Source organism: Microcebus murinus, chromosome 15 (assembly GCF_040939455.1).
Source record: "Microcebus murinus isolate Inina chromosome 15, M.murinus_Inina_mat1.0, whole genome shotgun sequence".
Lineage (NCBI taxonomy): Eukaryota > Metazoa > Chordata > Mammalia > Primates > Cheirogaleidae > Microcebus > Microcebus murinus.
In genome coordinates this window covers 62342239-62364890 of record NC_134118.1, presented here as the reverse complement: position 1 = coordinate 62364890, position 22652 = coordinate 62342239, and the positions used below count along the sequence as shown (strand labels likewise).

The 22652-nt window shown below is 42.8% G+C and overlaps 1 protein-coding gene across 1 annotated transcript in view; it reads left to right on the top strand.

The window, feature by feature from the left end:
• Positions 1 to 7571: 7571 nt before the first annotated feature.
• The window catches only part of FAM149A (family with sequence similarity 149 member A), a 46013-nt gene continuing 30932 nt past the window's right edge, over positions 7572 to 22652 (top strand). The window contains exon 1 of the mRNA XM_076010654.1: positions 7572 to 8307. Coding sequence (XP_075866769.1) covers positions 7721 to 8307 — 587 coding nt within the window. The 5' untranslated portion in view covers positions 7572 to 7720. The remainder of the gene's footprint in view (positions 8308 to 22652) is intronic.

Sequence of the window (22652 nt, the reverse complement as noted above, 5' to 3'; positions counted from 1 at the left end):
TTTGATTGAAATTGTGGCCCATTAGATTGTGCGGAAGTACATTTTTACCATCAGGAAAGTTCATATCCAGGAGTTTCTGTTTCTGGGAGAGAAGGTAAACGAGAGAATCACGATGCTGCTTAATTCCCTCCAACCTCCTCCAACTCTGCAATATCTACCCCTAAACCACATGGGTGCCCCATGCAGCTCTGCAATATCCACTCCTAAACCACACCGGTGCCCCATGCAGCTCTGCAACATCCACTCCTAAACCACACGGGTGCCCCATGCAGCTCTGCAATATCCACTCCTAAACCACACCGGTGCCCCATGCAGCTCTGCAACATCCACTCCTAAACCACACCGGTGCCCCATGCAGCTCTGCAATAGCCACTCCTAAACCACACGGGTGCCCCATGCAGCTCTGCAACATCCACTCCTAAACCACACCGGTGCCCCATGCAGCTCTGCAATATCCACTCCTAAACCACACCGGTGCCCCATGCAGCAATGGTGCAAAGCGTTCCAGGTCCTCACTCAAAACTCTTAGTTGATATTGTAAAGTTTTTATGACCTTGTTCTCTTTTTTCTCTTGCTTCATGTCCAACCATTCCCTCATGCTTATGCGGGGCCTGGCACAGAGTAAACATTCACAGAACATTTGCTCAATCAAAGGACTAAGGGAATGAATACACCCTGAATGAGGGCCATCCAGAACTACTTGCAGTTCCCCCAACGTGCCCTGCCCTTTCAAATTTCCAGAAATTGAAACAGAATTTCAAATTTCCAGAAATTTGAAAACAGAACCTGTGGTTCTGTTTTCGCTGCTGTGCTATCTTCTTTTCTTGGCTAAATTTTTCAGTGTCAGGGTTATGTCAGGGATCCATTTTTCCTAGATCCCTCCCTAAACATTCTTCCTCCTTAGGATGGTGGGTCATTTAGGCATTTACCCTGTGCCAAGTACCCTTGGATACAACGGGTGTAATCCCGTAAATAGTGTGAGTGACCCCAAGGGTCTAACGAGGTGCGATCGTAAGATCCACTGGTGCCAGGTCAAGAAGCTGCACAAACCTTGGGTAGGAAAGGGACCTTTTCCTGGGCCATGTGACTTTGGAGGGGGCGCCCAGGTCATAGTCCTCTCGAGTCTACTGCTTTGCTGCAGATAACCCTTCTTCAGCACAAGGGAGTTGTCCTTATGCTCAGGTTGTTTTGGTGGAAAGTAATCTCGACTGGGATAAATATTGGGTCAAGAGAAGTCATCCTTCCTCAGAGAAACCTGTTACCTGAGCAGTGGTAAGAAACAGAGCATCCCTCTAGACTTCCCTGGTAATAGTTCAACCTCCTGGCCTGGTAACCTCCTCTGATGTCATCCATCTCCGGTGGCCCATGTGGTGTGATCTAGCCTTGAAGTACATGCTCCTGTGATCCGATCCTAGCTCAGGAGGAAATGGAGCAAGCAGGAACCCCCCTCATCACCCCCTCAGTCCTTAGGGAGGCCCTAGTGATTTCTGAACATAATAGTGGTGCATTTAAAGGGGGGAAAGGTATTTAAGGGATGCTCCAGGACTGTGGTTAGAAATCTGAACCTCCCGTTAATCTTGGCACAGTGGGTTTTGAGCATTGCACCTTTGAGTAAATTCTAGGAGGTGCCATAGGGCACATTCCAAACTTTAAGGACAGACTAACCAGTTCCATACTATATCCTACATCTTCCTTCCATTCCTCTTGGTTCTCTTTTTATCTGCCTTCAATCTCCTTTCTTTGCTCTCTGTTCTCCCTGAATTGTGCCCCAGGCTGGAGGCATGCTTAGCAGAAAAACTCAAACACTGGGGGAATAGATATGTATAATGAATATGTATGTAGCTGTTATAATTTTGTTTTATGAGCCTCTTACCTAAATGCTATATGATATGACGCTGACAGTTTCATCCAGAGGTACAAAGGTTGCAGTTGAGGTCTGTCTCCACCTCTTTAATGATAGCCTTTATGATGGTGAAGAAATGCTCACTGCATAAGTTGTCCTCGAAGAGCATAATGGGAGCTGTAAATTGGTAGCTTTTCATGTGATAATAATGGATAGTCAAACTATTCCCTGTAGCTCTCTACTAGAGCAGACACTGCTAGTTACCTACCCCCCACAAGCTTCCCCACTGCTCTCTCTTTCTTGGATTATGCATGTTGGATTCTTCTCAGATGGCAACAGGCTCAGGGACAGTGGAGCCTTCTCTAGTCGTCCTTGGGGGTGCACCATGGTCATGATGGGTGACGAAGCTATTTCTCCTGCTGCTGCCTGGCCTGGGGGTGGACTGCGGACCTAGTCCAATGAGACGCAATTGGAAGTCAGCTTGAGCAGCTTCCGGAAAGTATTTTGTTCCTCAATGAGAAGGAGAAAGAGAGTGAACTGGGCCCTGTCCTTGCCTGGCGTGTAGTTATTTAGGGAAAGATGGTTGCTGCTGAGGGTGACATCTCAGGATTACCAGGAAACAAACCATAACACCCTGACAATGCATGGATAGAAAAAGATAAAAAGATCTTGAGACCAGCGTCTCTGATGACACTGGTAATTCACTGCACCAGACTCGGAACCAGGGAAGTGTGGGCTTCCTACTCTGTGAGCTTCTGAAGCATCCTGAATGCTCAAGCTAGCATGAGTTTCGCTGTTGCTGGCAGCTGAATATACCTTAACTGTCTCATTGGTCTGGTCCCCTGCCCTTCCCACTCCCTACGTCTGCTATGACACCCAGTGGATACAATCATGGTCTATTAAGAATCTCTGTGATCTAACACTGCTTTTATTTTTGAGACAGGGTCTCACTTTTGAGACAGGATAGAGTGCAGTGGTGTCATCATAGCTCACTGCAACCTCTAACTCCTGGGCTCGAGTGATCCTCCTGCCTCAGCCTCCCGAATAGCTGGGACTACAGGCATGGGCCACCATGCCTGGCTAATTTTTTCTATATATTTTTAGTTGTTCAGCTAATTTCTTTCTATTTTTAGTAGAGACAGGATCTTGGTCTTGCTCAGGCTGGTCTCAAACTCCTGACCTTGAGTCATTCTCCCGCCTTGAGGCCAGGAGTTCCAGAACAGCTCAAGCAGATCCTCTTGCCTAAGTGCCACCATGTCTGGCTAATATTTTATTTTTTGTAGAGACAGGGTCTTGCTATTGCCTAGGCTGTTCTGGAACTCCTGAACTCAAGTGATCCTCCTGCCTCAGCCTCTCAAAGTGCTAGTATTATAGGTAGGAGCCACCATGCCCAGCCCTAACATTGCTTTTTGATCAGTTTAAAATTGTTCTTCTTGTTATTTTAATATTTTTTTTCTCAGTAGAATCCAGAGCTTTTAATCAAATATCAAGAAAATTTGACCAAGGCTTTATAGAGGCTTTCATTTGTTTTGTTTTCTTTTATTATGTTTATTATTAAAAACATTCAAATTGTACAAAAATGAATAAACTTGGAAGTAAATGTAACTATAATTTCCTCCTGATCATTTTCTCTAGTTATTCAATGTAAACTAGAGTCTGGAGTCACATGTAATAAGAATTAACATCTACTGAGAACTTGCCATGTGCTATGTGCACTTCCAGTGACCTCACACATTTTAATTAATGTAACTCTTACAAGGTAGCATTGAGATAGGTACTATTTTTATCCTTAAATTACTGTTGTGGAAACTAAGGTTTGCAATCAAACTTGGTAGTATTTTTTGTTGTAGTTTCTGGCTCTGGTGCTGTGCTAGGTGCAGCAATTTAACTACTCAAACAGATTAATCACTCAGGTTATTTGTTTTAACTTTCAGGTTTCCAAAACATGACATTTCTTCATAGCAACATGGTCATAACTTCATTTTGCCAGCAATGTAGCCAAGCATTATTATGCACATCAGAAAAACAATTAGTCAAACTGTTAATCAATATGAGCAGAAAAATTTTATCACATAAAGCACTAGTTTCACATTTCTAAATAGTCTATCTAAAATAAACTCTGTCCCAGTTAGAAACAGTAATTTGGTGTGTTCACTTTCATTTCATGAGCCTGCTTGAGCCAGACCGTTGCAGTCCATCACCTGAAACTCCTGCTGTGAGAATGGTCTGCTGCCTGCATCTAACCTGTCTGAAAGAGTGTTGACAGGTGAACAATGGGTACAAAAGACCTAGCAGCTTGCCAATAATTGTTTATCATGTTTGCAATTATGGATCATTTTCAAAGGAAGGACCTTCAAACAAAAGGATCAGTCATTCATTTGTCATTCCCTTCTTCTTTAGGCTGCCTGGTCAGATTGCTACACCCACCACCTTACCCGACATGATACTTCTCCCCTCCCTCACCCCCTTTTTATGATTTCTATCATTCTCCCCATAGATATGAAACGATTATGAGTACCATTTTAATTGGCAGCAAGCTTTTCAGAGTGAATTCACCTACTGAAGACTTCCATAGAGGTGCAAGCAAGATACTATGATCATGAGATATTAATTAATGAATACCCTAATTACGATTAGCTCCCTAGGGCTGCCATAGCAAAGTGCCACAAAATGTGTGGCTTAAAACAACAGAAATTTAGTTTCTCATTATTCTGGAAACTAAAAGTTCTAAATTAGGTGTCTGCAGGGCCATGTTCCCCCTGCAACCTGTAGGGCAGGAAGAGGCCCCCCTGCCTCTTCCCAGGGTCCCATAGTGGCCATCTATCCACCCATGCTGTTCCTCCGCTTGCAGCTGCATCACCCCAGTCCCTGCCTCTGTCATCACGTGGCATGCTTCCTGTGTGTCTGTGTTCAAATTTCCCTCTTCTTAGGAGTACACCAGTTCATATCGGGTTAGGACCCACCCCAATGACCTCATCTTAATTTGCTTACATCTGTAAAGATGCAAATTAAAGTTACAGCCACATGAACTGGGGTTAGGAGTTCAACACATCTTTTAGGGAGGCACAATTCAACCCATAACAGAGATATGCACATACACCTTAGAGACAGAATGCTTCCCAGGCTGGGATTGGGAAGAGTATGCGGCTTTTCTGTAGCTTTGGATACAGTATATGCATCTATAACAGAATCTAACGAAGACAGCTAGGTGAATGCACCAGTGTTCAAGTAGGATTGTGCCTACAAAAGGAGCATGATTGGCTCTTATAAAGGTTAATGTCCCCTCTGTGTGAACCATATGACTCAATTTCCTTATTTTGAGTCCATGCACACCTAGCAATCATTCAGATTCATTTGGTCTTAACAGGAATTCCTCTCATACAGAAAAGAGCAAAGGTTGCAACACTGTGCATCAGTGTTTCATGAGCAGGGTGGTGGAGCTCTATGCTTACGGACTGGTCAGTTGGGAAGGTGCTGGGCCATTCGATCAGATATCCAAGCCTGAAAAGTTGAGAATCCTGAGATACTGTAGTGAACAAGTGCTTGCCTCTAGGAACTAAGTGAGTGGAATCAGGCTTCACTCAGCAATGGTCCTGCCTCCCTTACTGCCTGTCCCATTAAGCTATGTTACACATATTCACAATCAATCAGGTGATTAGCAGCTTCAATACTGAAAGCACATACTCTAGAAATGATCTCTACTTGCAGAGTGATCTAATATATTAAGGATTTCATTGTGCCATGAATCAGAATCAAGAATCTTATGAGATAAACAAAAAAATCTGTAGGGAATTGCTTTGCAATCCTGAATGAGCACTGTATGAAAATAGTCTAACATTCTGATGTACCTTCCACACTTCTGAGGCTACCTGATGAGTTGCTGCAAAAGAGGAACAACGAAAACATGAGAAATGTTGATGGTTCCACACCAGCCTGTTCCTGCTGTCCCTGCACTGTGACCCAGTTGGCACCGTTTCCCTGGTTTGACCTTGAGACCTTTACCTCTAGTTACCATTACTGCTCTCAGATGTGTCTGTTCCTAATCCCCTCTTTCCCTCACTTTGGTTCTTTACTGTGCACTGCTGCTGGTTACATGCTGCCTACAGCGTGCCCTTGCCTCTCCTAATATCTGAGACCCTTTAAGACCTGACCCTACTCGGCCATGTCTCTCACTTCTCTTATACACACAAATGCCCTACTAAACCCCAAAGGGATGTTGGCTGCGATGACTGCCACCAATTGTGCCTGTTTTCTGGGGCACCCACCTGACACCAAGCATATGATATGAAGCTGATTATTCTGTGCTCTGGGAAGAGAACATCTCCCTTTTCGCATCTCAGTGCTTAACACCATCTTGAAGCAGAAAAGTGCCCAGAACACGTTTGTTGGTGGTGGTTGGATGCCAAAAAGGGATTGTGACAGGATGTGGTATGGTAAGCAGAAGACTGGTTAGCTGGCTACAAAAAACACAAAACTTGGCATTATCATGGAAATTTAGCATGGCTCAGAATCCCATTTGATGAAAGTATATAATCATGACTGTCAGTTGATTTATTCACTACCAGACTTAATTCTTCTCCTTTCCCTGACGCAAATCAGAAAATATATCTCCCGAGATCAAACCAGACTCCCCGGAATATTAATAGAAAAAGTCTGTCAATACATTGTTTTATAACCTTGCTCAAAACTGACACCTCACTCCTGCAGGTACTCACACTCATACACTCTGCCTTTCACACGTATTTCTTCAGATGAGTCGAATACAATCTATTCCACTTAATAAAAACTCTACCTTTCACATCTGTGAGTTTGAGTTTCACAACTTTGAGTTTGTTTCCAGTCATTCTGATTATAGTTTGAGTTCTCATAGATTTCAGTTACAAAATCTCTTGGTTAACTCCAATAGGTTTTTAAGCACACACACTGTATGTGTATTTTTATTAGTTGAGATCTCAGAGTCCAATCTTATCTCCAAGTTCTTTGGTGAAGCACCTCGCTGTTTTTCCCAAATGTGACATCCTTAGTGGACGCTTTGAACATGAACTGGGGTGGGGAGAGTGGGCACTGCTGTTCCAAGCTTACTCAAGCCTGAATACACCTTTTTACCCACGTTCCCTCACATCAGACAGGTGGCCTGGCCCTATCACGTTTGGCCTTGTCAGAGTAGATAAGTTCCAGAACCTTTTGGAACCAGTATTACCTTTCCCAGTGCTGTGTATGTTCAACTTCCTCGCCCTCAGCCCTGGGCTTGGCGAACCTGGCCAAGCTCTTGAGAATGATGGAGAAATGGGAGACGGTTCCTTTAAGGCCTGCAGGAGGGGAGCTGGTGCATCTACAGCAGGCACCGACGGAGCTGCAGTCCGGGGCCCAATTAGCCGGAGCTAAGCAGGCTTTTTGTTTAGCTTAGCAACCGCCCGCGCGGCCCGGGGGCCGCTGGGGCAACTCCGGCGGGCAGAGGTCGCAATCTCCACGCTCAGCCCGCGGTGGCGCTGGCAGCTCGGCACGCCGCCGCGCCGGGCTCCGGGCCCCAGCCCTCCGGGGTCTCGCGGACAGGGCAGAGCAGAGACTGCTCCCTCCCCGGCCTGGCCGCGCCCCCCGCCGCCGCCCGCAGCCCCGCGCTCGGGGGCGCACCAGGCCGTCGGGGAAGGTCTGTCCGGAGCGGTGCGAGGCTGAGAGCCCGGGGAGGTCCCTCCGGGTGGAGGGGGCACCAGAGCCCTCCGGGGCTCCGCGGCGTGCGGGGACCCCAGGATCCTCGCCCCCGCCCGGGGCCGCCGGGTCTGGATCCCCGCGGGCGGCGGTGGATGGAGCCCCGCAGCCCGGCTCCCCCTGGTCTGGAGATTCGGGACGCGGCGAGGACGGCATTTCGAAGGTCCAGGCATGAAGGTTGCTGTGCTGGACCTTGGGTCTTTCTTTGCCAAAATCTTCAAGACCTCGACGGCGTCCGCGGCGGTCCCCTCGGCTGCCGCCTCGTCCAGCCACTGCGGAGGACCTGTGGCCCCCGGCACCCCGCTTAGCACCGCACAGACCCCGACCCTCTTCCCCGCCCTGGCTCCGGGCTCCCCGGCCGGCCCGCGCGCCGCGCCCGCCCCGCTGCACCCTCTGCTCACCGCCTCCTACCCCAGGGTGTCGGCCCCCAGCCGCGCGGCGGAAACAGCAGGGACCCCCCTTTCATTGCCCGGCAGCCCGAAAGCGGCCAAAGTCGCGCCCCTGCCCCTGCCCGCGCCCCTGCCCCTGCCCCCCTCCAGCGGCGGCCCCGCGGGCTCTCCCGCACACCTGGGGGCCCCCGCGCGGCCGTGCGTCGCGGGCGCCGCGAGGCCACGGACCCCCAGCCAGCCTGGCCCCGGGGAGCGGGAGCCCGGCGCGTGGATGCCCCCTGGGCCCGGCCCCAAAACCCTGTTCTTCACCCTGCCGGACATCGGCGAGGAGCGGGCCTCGGACAGCGACTCGGAGGACAGCGAGGCCGAGTGAGTAGCCGCAAGGCCCCGGGGCGTCTGTTGTGGGGACCCTCCAACCCCTGCGCCTGCCACGCCCGCCTTCCCGGGCGCAAGTCAGAAAACGCGCTCTTTGCAGTAACTTATGCTAACCACCCGGGCACCCTCCTTGTCCTTTTCTTGGGTCTTTATTCCTTGCATTTTTGGTCCTTTCAAACATAAGCTGTGACGTGCTTTTGAACAACTTTCTCAGAGTGAATCCTCTGCTGTTTACCAGAGGGGAGAGGAAGGGGGTTCGAAGGACAGAATTCTGTTCTCTTCTACCGGAAGCATTGATACTTAGAGCGCTTGTTAGTCTGGTTTTCTTAAGGGTTTGAAAGGAGCCTTGAAGTCCCTTTCTTTGCCGCAGAACATAGCAGGTGCGCAGGGTAACCCAATACACCTGCAGGCAGCAACAATTTGATTTTAAGAAATGGTGAGACATTGTGCTTCCCTACTAAGGATCAGCCCAAGTCGTATCCCAAGTGAGATGGGTTCCTTTTGTGTGACATATAGTTAATTTACATATGCGTAACGTCATCTAACACGAGTGAAACTTGTGATGCTTAGGACGCATCTGATTATATACCCTGGAGGTCTCGAGTGTATCCCATGGGGCCCAGGTTTCTACAGAAACCGACTGACTTCATGGCGACAATTTCGCTGGGAGTCAGAGGCCACTTCCCTAAACACACACACACACACACACACACACACACACCCTTTTTGCTACCAAGAGCAGTGATGAAAACATTACTTTTATAAAATGTGTATTTTAGAACTAAGATTAATTTTAATTTTTACCAAGCAGAACAAGCACATTGCTAGCTATTCTTAACTGGATACATGTTCATCCTTCTGAATGCTGCGAAAGAATAGTGAAATGGTCAAAGGCAGACGGAAAGAGTTCATTCACAGACCCAGGTTGCTGTATTATAATCTAGTGAGGTCCTTCCCAACCCCACCCCACCAAAAAAATCCTGACTGATTTTTGCATTAAGACTGATTCTAACTCGTTCACAACTTAAGTAATTACAATTTCACAAAACTGCATGACATTCATATCAATGCTAAAACAAGCAGTTAAGCAGTAAGTTGTTCCCTTTCATTTAAAATATTATATCGTGAAATATGTTTAGAAACTGATATTTTTTCCCTAAGGGAAATTAATTGTGTTTAACTGGCTAGAATACATATGCCTAAGAAATTAGACTTTTGTTATTGGCAACTGGTCCTTACCATTTGTGCAATTAATGTTTTATGAGCAAAGAAATCTACACACTGACCTTAAACTCTAGTCCTGGTGCTTTTAACAAATAGGCACTGAAATATGCAGCATGGCCAGTGAAAGAATTGGTCTTATTATAATATAACATATAATATAATATGTTTTAATTCTTGAACATTTTAGCTCGTATTTATATTGTCAAAAAATTTGCAATAGATACTTTCTGAATGACACTATACTTGGCATTCTGTATAGAAGAGACTCTTCCACTTTAGCAAATGCATCCAATTTTGCTGAGTGGGAAGAAATTGAATTCTAGATAATTACTATGAGAAATAGTATGTGCAGTATGTGTTTTCCAGAATCTTCCTGAGTTTGTGTTCCTCCTGTCTGTAGCAGTAGGTAAAGGCAGGACGGAGGCAGGACTGTGGACAGGCCCTCTGAGCATGGCATTTTTCTTTCTAGGTACACAACTACTCATATTCCCTTCCTCTGATCATACTCCATTTCTTTTTCAATCACTAAAATGTACTAAGGGACACAAAGGGAAAGGAAGAAAGCATTAAGGTGACTTTTCCTTCAATATTACAGATCTTTTGCAGCTTGAAGGATTTTTTTTTCCTCCTGTATTTCTGACGTGGCTATTTACGACAGTGAATAAACGAACATCATAAGAAAACAAATTTAAATTATCCCCCTACCGTCTCATCTGTCAGTTAGCAGATAGCTACTGCTGTTAGCTTGCTCAGTTAATATTGAAATCATGTATTTAATTTTCAAAAGCCAGGGGCCATGGAGAGGGAGAGATGGTTAAAATAGGAATAGGAGGGAAAAAAAGATAGAGTGACCAGAAAGAATGTGAATACATGTAAAACAAACATAGCATATGCTCCAGAAACGTAGATCGAATTTCAAGACTATATTACTCAGTTATAAAGGAAGATCCTCATTAACAGTTTGTATTTTTTTTAAGTTAACCCATGCATTTGTCTAATTCTGTATTTGGCTTTTGTTAACACTAAAAAAATAATGAAATTAACTTGAGTGGGGAAAATATGCAATGTCTCTATAATTCGGAGGCTTCATTATCCCCACTAAGATGCTGAATAGCACCGAGGTTCTGATCTCTGACCTGTGAATTCTGTAAATGAACACCGCATGGAACAGAGCCTTGCCCTTTTCATTCTGCAGGACATACCGCTGCTACATCCAAGCCAGAAACAGAAGTTACTGAGTTTTCTTTCTTACCTCACTGTCCTGCACCCCCAGATATGTGATCCAGCACCTTTGATCTTCACCTCCATTTCCCCTTGTGTTTCATTTACACCTTATACCTCCTTTGTCATTTTCCAGTCTTGCTCATCCCTTTTCACTACCTTTTTTTGTTCTTCTGGTTTGAACCACACAATTATTACCTTGTAACGGTCTTATGCTCTATTTGTTTTGCAAATGCAAGAATTTCTAGCAGTAGGTAGGTATGTTGGTGGATAGATAATTGCTGTATGTAGGTAGGTGGATAGATAGTTGCTGTCAGTAGGTAGGTGGATATGTAAGTAGGTAGGTGGATATGTGTGTATGTATGCTGTATATGTATGTCGGTACATTGTAGACTTCATGTGGTCAGGAGGTATTTACCTCTTTCGTAAGTCATAACCATTAGCATATCCTAATTCTGTTTTTGAGTGATTTGGTTCCATTGCTAAAGTCAGGTTAGTGTGGAAATATTGCCGTAGCTGCCTGAAGGCCTTGTCAGCTTGGCTAGCGATAAGATGACTGGAGGGACTTGTATCTCAACTCATCTGTCGCTGAGGCAGCCTAGAGTTGGGATGAAGCCTGAGGACCCAGAAACTCAGTAATTCAAGCAAGTTATTCATTCTTCTCAAGCTGTAGTTTTTCCTCCTTAGTAAAATGGAGATGATAATAATACTCTCCAAATAGGGGTGCTCCAAAAATTAATTGAAATAATATATTAAGTGCCTAACACATGGAAAAATGCTAAGAAAATTGTTGCCTATGATTACTACCTACTTCTTGACACAGAAATGAAAACTGAGCATGTTTCATTAAAAAAAAAAAATTCCAGGTGAAGAAAAGAGGTAGAGATAAAAATGACTCATTTTTATCATGTGACTGTTATAAATGGAATCTTTTAGTTCACTTATTTTAGAGAACAAATTAATAGTAGATGATCATCTTTCATCATTATTTTACCTGCACGACTTACAGAAGATAAAGGCTAGTTTAATTAGCATTACCATCGAGTGCTCTGTATAACACCTAGAAGGAAATTACCACTCTGGGATCAAACTTTAATTTTTGGAGATGATGCAGTATAATCAGTAGCATCACAAATTGCACATGGCCAACCCTTTGTATCACTCTTGTCCATTCTTATTCTGAAATCCTGTGCCTCATATTAACATCTCATATCCATTATTAGACTACAAACTCATTGTCCTATGACACTTAAGGCAACACATGCCCACAAAAGGTATTTAATAAATACGTGTTGAAGGAATGAATAAAAAATATTTTCTTCCTCATCTAATCCACTTTCACGGGTTCCTAATCATATACAAATCTGGAGGGAATTTAAATGTTCTTCTTTAAGAATAATTGCTGTCTTGGGCTTTTTGTTTCGTTGTCTTAGAGTTTTCCCAAAGTTAGTAATGCTTTCTGCTGGGACTTTGCATTTCCATGGGGATAAATGGTGAGGTCAGTATACAACTGTCATGTGACTATTGCTTTCTATTAGTCACATTATCATAACTTTCATTAAAGATAGTGTTAGACTCTCTGTGGTTTTCCATGTCTAGTATTTGCTTAAACCCAAGAAAGCAATTTTGTTCTTATTGTCTTATATAGTAGTTTTTTAGCCTTAAATTATCCTTTTTGGTTTGTTAGCATAGTTTTTAGAGCATAGATTGAAGTCAGATTGAATTTGATTCAAATCCCTCTTCACAATTTCTCTTAGAATACTAAGGATACTAATTATGTATTCCTATTGGGTACCTTCCCTAATCTCTTTATGCCTCACTTTCTTATCCATAAAATGGGAATTTATAATAAGGCCTCTTCAAAGACATGTTGTAAGGATTAAAAGAGGTTGTATATACAAACTTGTCTCTGTGGTGGCTAGTACATAAACACTCAATAAATAGCAATTACTATTATTTTATAATGTTCATTATTCTAAATACATTTTTGTTTATCGTTCACAGTCAGCATCTTTGTACAAAGTACAGGTCATTGGAATACTCTGCAATGAAGTTTAATATATTATTTTCCAAACATTAATGATCAATCTTCATTTAACAAATATTTATTCTATCTAAGATCCATACGGAGCTAAATGTTTTGAGTAATTAGAGCAAGAACTGGAAATGGATCTTATCATCAAAAGTAGGAAAAATAAGATGAGTGGTCCGGGAGAGGTTTCAGACAAATTGCCATGAGCATGTAGCTAAGAGAGAAGATGACGCCCATAGTTCATGCTGTATGGAAGAAGAGGTATCTGGGATTTGAGTTCTAAAGATGGGTAAAATTGGGGCACATGGAGACTTGGGGTGTGGGAGGATATTGTAGGAGACTAAAATTGGGTGAGCACAAACGTGGAAGCACAAAACTACATGGCATAAGAGGAATTCAATTTGTAAGGAGCATAGATTTTGTGGAAAGGGTTAAGAGACAACTAGGGAGGGCCTTGGTCACCGGGCTCGGTTTAGTAAACACTGGAAAAGCCACTGATTGTCTTTAGCCAGAAAAGAGGTCTGAGCAGGCTGAGCTTTAGAAGGATTAAGCTAATGCACAGGGAGAGAGGAGGGAGGCTCTAGCCAGGAGCCATGTCACAGGTATAGGGGCCTAGGAATGAAGATAATAAAAAGAAAGATATTGGGTTGACAGATATCACATGAGTTGGCAGCACATGGGTGAGGTTGAAGGAAGCTAGAGAAAGAGCTGAAGATGATTTTATATGGGCGGGAGGAGAATGCCATTTGTAAAGTGCAGACCACAGATGTGGGTTTGTCAGGTAGATGAGGGATTCACCTTGGGATACACCTTGAGTTGAAGTCTTTAGAAAACATCTAGAGAAGGGGTCAGGCATGGGGCTGGACATTCATGAGTGGAATTTGGGCATAGATAATCAGTGGAAGTACAAACAGGCAGCTTTCCACATACGAGCAATTACAAACTGTGTAACAAATTACATTGTACACTATGCAAGATGCATAGTGTCTCTGTTTTTGTTATTGGGTGCTTTAAGGTTTTCTGAAATGAGGGGGGTCCTCTTTCTCTTGCTAGACCAGTGCTTTTCAATATTCCATTTGTTACATCTTAGCAATTAGCAGTTAATTACCTGTCCATGAAGAGATAAGTACAGAAAGTGTGAATAAGCATCTAGAAACTTTTATAGCAATTCACAGAGGAACTTTATGTCTATTAACTCTAATAATCAAACACTTGGATTCATCTTTTGTGTATCTTTTTTTGCCATTTTATTTTCCTGTTAATTTATTTTTATTATATTTTAAAGTATGTACCCACAATGCATTGGAAAAATTTAAAAAAAAACAGTCTGACACTGCAGATAATTTGAGAAGCATTGTGTTAGAATTTACTAAGATACCTTTTGCCCACGCCAAGCGAGGAATTTTAGTATACCAAGAAAAAAGAAAACCAAATGATTATATCATCTTTTATTGTCCTTAAAATTCAGGGCTAAGCAATATTTAAATAAGATCTTCTGATTAAAGATGTTATTCTTTGAATTGTTCAAGTGATCTAGAGGTGAGGATGTGCTCAGATCACAATGGCTTTGAGAGCCATGGCCATCGGGATGCAGCCTGTCGCTGTTCCAGAGGAGGGAATTTTGGAAACTTATTACTGCTTTTATCAGAGCTGACATTGTTAAGTCAACGGCTGTGTCCCATCATAGCTCTCACAATTCATGCACAACCCGCAGTGGTAGTTTCTCTCTCAAAATGCAAGTTATTAATTAAAAGCATAAAAACAAAGGGGAATTTTTCACAGGAAATTTACAAACATGGCACCCTCTCTTCCGTGGCTGCCAATCTATACTCTTATCTTTGGGAAGAGTAAAGTTTAATGTAATGTATTAATCCCCTCAAATCCCATAGGAAGGAATCATGTCACAGTGAGGTCAGTGGTCTAATCCCCCATGAGGGGATTTTTCTATATTTTAAATTTACTTTCCATTTGAAGTTCACATTCTGCCAAAGTGGTAGAAACTATAACTCTGTTATCTGGGATTAACCATCTTTATCCTAGACTATGCCTCATTCTGGTGGGTTTACATGGGACCAGGGCATTCAGTGGTAGGGAAGAAATCCATCTGTTCTCTGATAGCCTTTGTCTTTGCTGGATCCACTGAAACACCCATAATCTCTTCTTGCCCTTCCTCTTTATGCCCCGGGTGGCATGCACATATCCAGGAAGGCCCTTCATGTGAGAAGTCTCTCTCCCTTGCTTCTGTGGTCCTCATGGCAGGCTCTGGAGTCAGGTGCCAACATTCTGGGTCACAGAACTTCCAGAAGGATGCCCAAGGCCCTGCCTGCCCGTACCGTACCTACCCCACAGTCTGTCTTTTCTCGAGGATCCTATCACCTCACCCAAGCTCTACGGAAGGATCAGGGCACAGGTCCCCTCTGATCCCTAACCCTACAAATCTGTCTTAGGTCAGCCTCCACCTAGTTCCCCAGCTCCCCTGAGGTCTGAAGGTTGTGCCTCTGAGTCATGGCTTCCTGAAGGACATGCTCTAGGAACTTCCTGGTGCTGAATGCCTGATTCAGGGCTCACCAGCTCATGGGAATTAGAAAAGATGCCCCTCCCTCCAGGAGGACGGTGACTGCGCCATGGCACATAGCAACTGGAAGACTGGCTGGATTTCAGCCCCAGTGGACTTCTTGGCCAGGTACCTTCTGTGGGATACCGTGTCCCTGTTGGACTTATTTGGTTTGCAGTGGCGACTCCCACTGTAGTCCCACACCCTCGTTCCTGACCTCCCCAAGACCCCTGTCTCAGAGACACAGAAGTCTGAGCCCACAGAACCTCCCCATTCCAGGGAATTCATATCTCTTCTTGGGGCTGAGAAGAACCTCCCTGTTACTCCCTGATATAGCTGTGTCCTTCTAAATCTTTGGTCTATGCTAAAAATCCATGCCAGTCTTGTAAGTTTGGGGTTTTGTTTTGTTTTATTAACATAAAAACCAGAGATAGTGGAATTTGTTGGATTCTCTGTTTTCTGAGGCAATAGGCAAAAAAAGCTTTTGAAGACTAAATGTGGGAAGGGGCAAAGCAAAGTCAAAATATTAGGGAAAAAATATCTGTTAGCTAACATTAGAAATGCCCTCCCACACATCTTCTATGAGAAGCAATTTGTGATATTTTTCCTGGAACAAACTGACTCTAAGGAATTTGAAGACTAAAAAGTCATGTCAGCAAGTAATCTAAAAGTATGTTTCTCAAAATAATATTCCTGTTTGTGCTAATAAGGAGACCATGTTTAAAGCTGAGTCCATTTTGGAAGACAGCTAATAAAATGTTTTCTGTCATAAAGTCATGACTTTTAAAAAAAATAAAGCATTCATTTTGCTAGCTCTCTCCTAGTTTATGATATAATTATGTTTCTTATAAATTATTTTGTGCCTATTTAATACCACATTAAATATTTTATTCATACTCATAAGGCAAGTAATGAGCAAGCATTGTCTTTCCAGAAAAAAATGGAGAAGCAATTAGATATGGCACTTGCTTGGGGAAAGGCTGTTCCTGCACATTAGCATTTTCTTAATTAGAGGTTTCACTTAAGGGTTTAGAAGAAGCCCTATAATTAAATATTGACAACTGTAATCCTTGCCAGGCACTAATATTCATGTTTATCAAACGGGTATGTTTCTTTCACATATCATTTAACATTTTAGACCTCCTTTGACTGTTGATTTCTAACATAAATGATATAATTTTGAGGATCTAAAAATATAATGAGATTTCCTTTTATTTTAAAGATTGTGATAATTTTAAAAGTAATCATTAACTTCAATTCCTTACAGTGAAATTTCTTTAGTAGAGCACATCAAAATTAGATTGAAAAAAATCATGGGACTCTATGGAATATGTAAAAAAAAATATTGATGGTAATTCTGGTATATACAAACATACAGTATGACTCCCCTAACAGGCTGCTGCACACGTACACACCACTCAGTTTCAGGCTTAAAAATGAGTGTGGTGTTGTCCAGCAGTTGTTTTTTCTGTCCTATTCTCTCTTTAGACTCCAGTGGAGTTCTGCTTCTCATCCTTTTGTCTGTGTCTTGACCTCGTGGTGGAGTTTAACCTTGGACTTGATGAGTACATTTGTCTCTTGATATAATCCTCAAAGCCCCTGAGAACCTGACCCAAGCACCCCTGTGGTTTCTCCTCCTGAGCTGTCTGCTAGCTGTGCTGGCCAGCTTGGATCCAGCCTATGACCTTATGGTTTTCATGAATTCAAGGTCAATATTAAATTCAGTTTGTTTAGGATTAGGATTTGTATGCATGTAGTCATGCATGTGTCTGTGTATGTTTATGTGTATAGGTCTGTGTGTGTGTGTGTGTGTGTGTGTGTGTGTGACTCCAAATATACTTATCCCTACACTTGCTGTTCCTATTGGAAGCCTCTGTTTTTTAGGGTGAACTGCAGGTAGACCAACCTCAGGAACTGAAGCCTGTTTTCAATCTTCTCAATTCCTGATGGGATTAGGATGACCTGGGGTTGCTACAGTCCCCAGCACAGCTGCTCTTATAAGAAGCAAATGTAATCCTCTCTGAATTTAAGCTGCAAGCAACAACTATACATTGTTCACCATTTAAATATAAGATAGAAATGTTAAAAATAAATATATGGATTCAGTGTTTGTATATGCAATAAATATTCTCAATAAAGGAAAGCTGGTGTGCCTTTTAGATCAGACCAAGTAGACTTTAAAGCAAGGAGCATTGTAGAAGTACAAAGGCCATTTCATAAAGATAAAACAGCTGATCTTGAGAGGATGTAAAAATTCTTAATTTGTAGGCACCAGTGACATAGTTTCAAAAATACAGAAAGGCACACTTATATGACAAACTTGTAGCAACAAATGCCTCCTGCTAAGGTTTCCTTTACAAACTCAAGAAAAAAGTATTCTCACCCCTTCTGTCTGTCTGACTGTGGCAGTTACGCTTGGATGGAAGAATATAGAAATTACAAAATACAGGGAGGAGATGACTTTTACAATTCAAATAAACTTGTGAATAGTACAAAGCATGTTTTACTCCAAAAAAAGGAATCTAAAACTTGAGTTTACAAAATATAGTTATCAACAATTGACAGAACTAAAAAAAAAAGAAGTAAATCCAAAATTGTAGTGGAAGATTTTGACATCTCTTTCACAGTAATTGCGTATAATTCTTTAGAGTCAGTTTGTCCCAGGAAAACACCACTAATTACCTTAGAAAAATTTAAACAACACAATTATTACTGTAATGGATATCAAATTGATTAAAAATGTTACCAAAAGCTCAGCACTTGTCCCTGAGGCCGCATCAGAAGAACAAGGACAAGTGTGTTGAGGAGAAGGAAAGAGATTTATTAATTTGCCAGCAAATTAGGAGAATAGAAGACTCCCCATCTTAAAATACCATTTCCCTAATCATAAGCAGAAATACAGAGCTTTTAAAGGGAGGGGTTTTAGTTCTAGGCTATTGTTGTCCGACTACAGTTGATGATTCTGATTGTCCCATTTCTGTTGAAGACAATCAATCCCCTGACCTCTGCCCAGGCCAGTTCTACTGAGCCATCTCCTGTAGCATAAAGAACAAAGGGCATGCTGTGTCCCTCCAGACCACAGGCCTCAGATAGGGATGCAGGTTTTAGTTCTCCAAAAGGAGGGGGGGGGGAGCTTCAAAGAGATAGAAAACACTGTTGCTGTTTTATTTTTTCAGGCCATTCACTGTGTTACCAAAAATCACAGTGAATAAGAGGGTGTGTTACTGATGCAAAGATAGACGAAGAGTGGGGGCAGGGAGTGGGGAAGAGCAGGAAAACCAGAAACCAGAAACAGATTAACTTGTATGTAGATATGTAAAAAGGAAATCAAACCCTCTGGACCTCTCCCCATCCCAGCTCCTTATGCAAAAGAGAAGGTAAAGGCCTCAGGCACCAAAGGACTGGCCCGCAGGTCATTCATTAAGGAAATTCCTTGCTGACCTCCCATCAGCTAGGAAGCATAAATTGTAACTGTGTCTAGCACCTAAAGCCCAAGTCTGTCCTACTCTACACTAACAATGAATTACAAGTTTATCTCTACAGGTAACAAAACCCCAGACACACAGAATCAGACATTCTTCCACCCACCCAGGACACCTACATAATGGATGCTTCCTTCCCTCCCTTTTCCCTTCTAACACTCCCCTTAGTTGATGGGCCTCACAAGAATGTAACTTTGCCCCAGGAGCAGGTAGCCCCCCCAACCCCATCCCTTTAAAATGCTGGAGGTTGCAACTTCCCCTTCAGAAAAACAGCCACAGCGTTGTCTTCAGTTCATGTTTTTCCTGGGCAAGTTCTCAATTTCGGCTTAAATAAGCCTCCATTGATTGGGATTTTTGCCTCAGTTACTTATTTGGGTTGACAGATATTTGAATGTTGCAATATCTGGTGTTGCAGATATTGGCAAAAAGATGGCAGCCATGGGCTGAATGTCTGTATCTTTCCCCAAATGTATAAGTTAAACCCCTAAACCGCAATGTGTTGGAGGTGTGACCTTTAGGGAAGTAATTAGGTTTACAATGAGGCCACAAAGGCAGGACCTTCTGGGTAGGATGAGTGGCCTTATAAGGAAAGGAAGACAGGCGAGCTCCCCTCCCCAGATGCACACACTGCAGAGGGCACATGAGCACGTAGAAAGCTGGTGACCTGCTGCCAGTGGGTATGAGGCCCTCAGGAAGAACGAATCAGCCAGCACTTTCGTCTTGGACTTTCCAGCCTCTAGAACCATGAGAAATAAATATCTGTTGTCTGCCTGTTGGGCCGTAGAAATGTACAGCCCGTTTGGGAGAGAGACGACCGCCCAAAAAGACTCAGAGTCCAGAGGCTTGATGCAAGAGAGCAAGAGGATTTATTTCCAGCGCGCGCAGGGGCTAACAGCATCACCAAAATGGGGAGGCTGCCGTGCCGAAGCTCTCAAGCTTAGGGTTTTTATGGGGCGAGACCACACGCAGGTGGCCGGGAAGTTTAGGGTGGGGAAATTCCAGTAGCTCCATCTTGCACAACCAGTTGCACGACCACTACCCAATTCCAAGAACTTGCAAGGGACACTTACGGGAAAAGATAAAGAAAAAGGGAGGGGTAGGGGTCTTAATTACCTATGAGCAAGCATAGTTACAGAAGCGAAAAGCTGGTTAGGCTAGTTTGGGCCTTTAGGCTAGTTTGGGCCTTTCATGTCCAGTTGGTAGTGTCTTGTTATAGCAGCCTGAGCTAAGACGATGGTCTTTTCTATAAATGGTGCAAAATCAATTGTACATCCTTAAGGAAAAAAAGAAACTTGATCCCTTATGTCACACACACACAAATTTTTTTTTCAAAAACAAAACAAAAAACCAATTTCCAGTGTATTATAGATCTAAATATGAAAGGCAAAGCAGTAAAGCTTCCAGGAGTAAACGTAGGAGGCTATCTTCAGCATTGAGATAGGTAAAGATCTCTTTGCTAACAGGACAAAATAATTGCTAATTAAAACATAAAAGATTTATAAATTATACTATATTAAAATTAAGAACTTCTGTTAATCACAAGAGACCCTTTACTGGAAGGTGTCCCGACCCGCGGGACCTTCTGTTACTCGCGGGGGCGAGGGGGACCGTGCCTGAAAGAGATGAGCAAGAGAAAGAAACGAGACCAAGGTCTACTTTACTTGGATTTTTAGTAGGTTTTATATACAGAAAACAAGGAAGTAGAAACAGAAAAATAGAATGGGGGAATAATGAGGCTTTCCTGTGGGCTAATCAGCCCCAATCAGCATCCCAATGGCACCGGAAGCTCTTTGTGATGGATCACTCAACCCCAACCTGGCAGGGGGTTGGGAACAATTGCAGGTGGCATGCCCTGGAGCAAGCATGGCATGGAATGCATTCTTCTTGGAACTATAGCTGGGGGGCTGGGTGCTATTTTCCGGGATGAGGAGGCCCATGCGTAGGGCAAGTCGTTGGAATGTGAAGGGTCTTAGTCTCCAACAGGAAGGTTTTTAATTACCCCAAGCAGGCTTTGGAAGGCCAGCTGGCCCCGACACTGTAATTAATTGTTGGAAAAGAAGTCCTTTGGAATTTGTTTTTGAGTTGGATTTAGCTTCTGTTCTGGCTTTATCTGTTATCTCCACAAAAGATTGGAAGACGAAAACCTAAATAAATCGTTCCAAATTAAGGCTTTGAAACACAAATAAATGCATCATTTTTGCAGAAGACACTTGGTAATATTAATCACATGACAAATTACCTTGGTACAATATCATTTTCTATATATGATGCTTTCTAATAAAGGACAAATCTTTAAAGACTTTCTATTCTGAAAATTAAGCCCTCCTTATTGTCAAAAGACAAGATTTCAACATTAGGTCAGAGATCTCAGTTGGCTTTCATTGCAATTCTAGAATTGGGCCACACTTCACTTCATAGAGTAGAGTGTTCCAGTGAGTCCAGCAGAGGAAGTTGGCTTTATAGACAGGAAAAGGGATGAAGAAATCAGAAACAAAGAGTGAAAAAGAGGATCAGTTATTTCAAAGTTACTTTCCTTGTAGGGCAGGGACAGGGAGACAGAACAATAAAAAACTAACTGGTTAACATCTGGTTACTTCGGGTTCAGGATTAACGCAGAGAGAACTTCATTGTCATGCCCATTGAAACTGGCCTGTTTGGAATTGGGCTGCAGACTCCCCCCCTCCCCCCAAGGCTGAGTAACAACTCAGTTTCGGTTTGGTGATGTGCAACTTTAGCCTGGGTGGCTGCATTTTTATTTTTAGTCTGATCTGTTGGGGCCCCCTACAGGAGCTTAATCCAAAACCATGGCCTCCCATCATTGTCATATAACTGTTGAAAAAAAAACTTTTTACAAGTTGAGAATTACTGAATTTCAAGGAATCTAAGATGCTATTGATTATAAGACATGCTATTATTTTACATTACACTACAAAGAAAAATCTTGCCAATCAAACTATTAAACAATGCTTCATCATCATTTAGTATTTTAATTTTATTCTTATTGTAATTGATTAAGATTTAATGAGACTTTTAAAAATCTTAAATAACTCTTGTGCCCATTTATAAAAGGGGGAATGTAGGCTGAATAAACTCCTAAAAGTTGTGAACATTCAAAGACTGACTCAAGAATTCCTTTTCTGCTCAGCATTCTTGAGGCCTTTGTTTTTCCATACAGAATTTTCTGTGCTGTTAAAGCATTTTAATAAAAATCCATTAAGGAACAAAGGCATATTGGTGCTGGGCTCTTGGACTAGCTTTGCTTCTTAGGGAATGTGAATAAAGACGTCTGATTCAACACCTCCCCATCCATCCTCCCCTAGGGCATTCATTGATGGGTAAAGATTATCATGTATTGTGTAAAACTTCTTTCCCAGTCCCAGATGTTCATTCTGCAAGCTGGGTGGTGATTTTTTAAAAAACTGTGATAAATATACATAACATAGAATTTACCATTTCAACCATTTAAGTATACCATCCATCTCCAGAATTTTTTCATTATCCCAAACAGAAACTATTACTGGTAGCAACTTTCTATTCTTTCATCTCCTCACCACCTGAAACCACCATTCTACTTTCTATCCCTATGAATTTTTTTTTTTTTTTTTTTTGAGACAGAGTCTCACTTTGTTGCCCAGGCTAGAGTGAGTGCCGTGGCGTCAGCCTAGCTCACAGCAACCTCAAACTCCTGGGCTCAAGTGATCCTTCTGCCTCAGCCTCCCGGGTAGCTGGGACTACAGGCATGCGCCACCATGCCCGGCTAATTTTTTTATATATATATCAGTTGGCCAATTAATTTCTTTCTATTTATAGTAGAGACGGGGTCTCG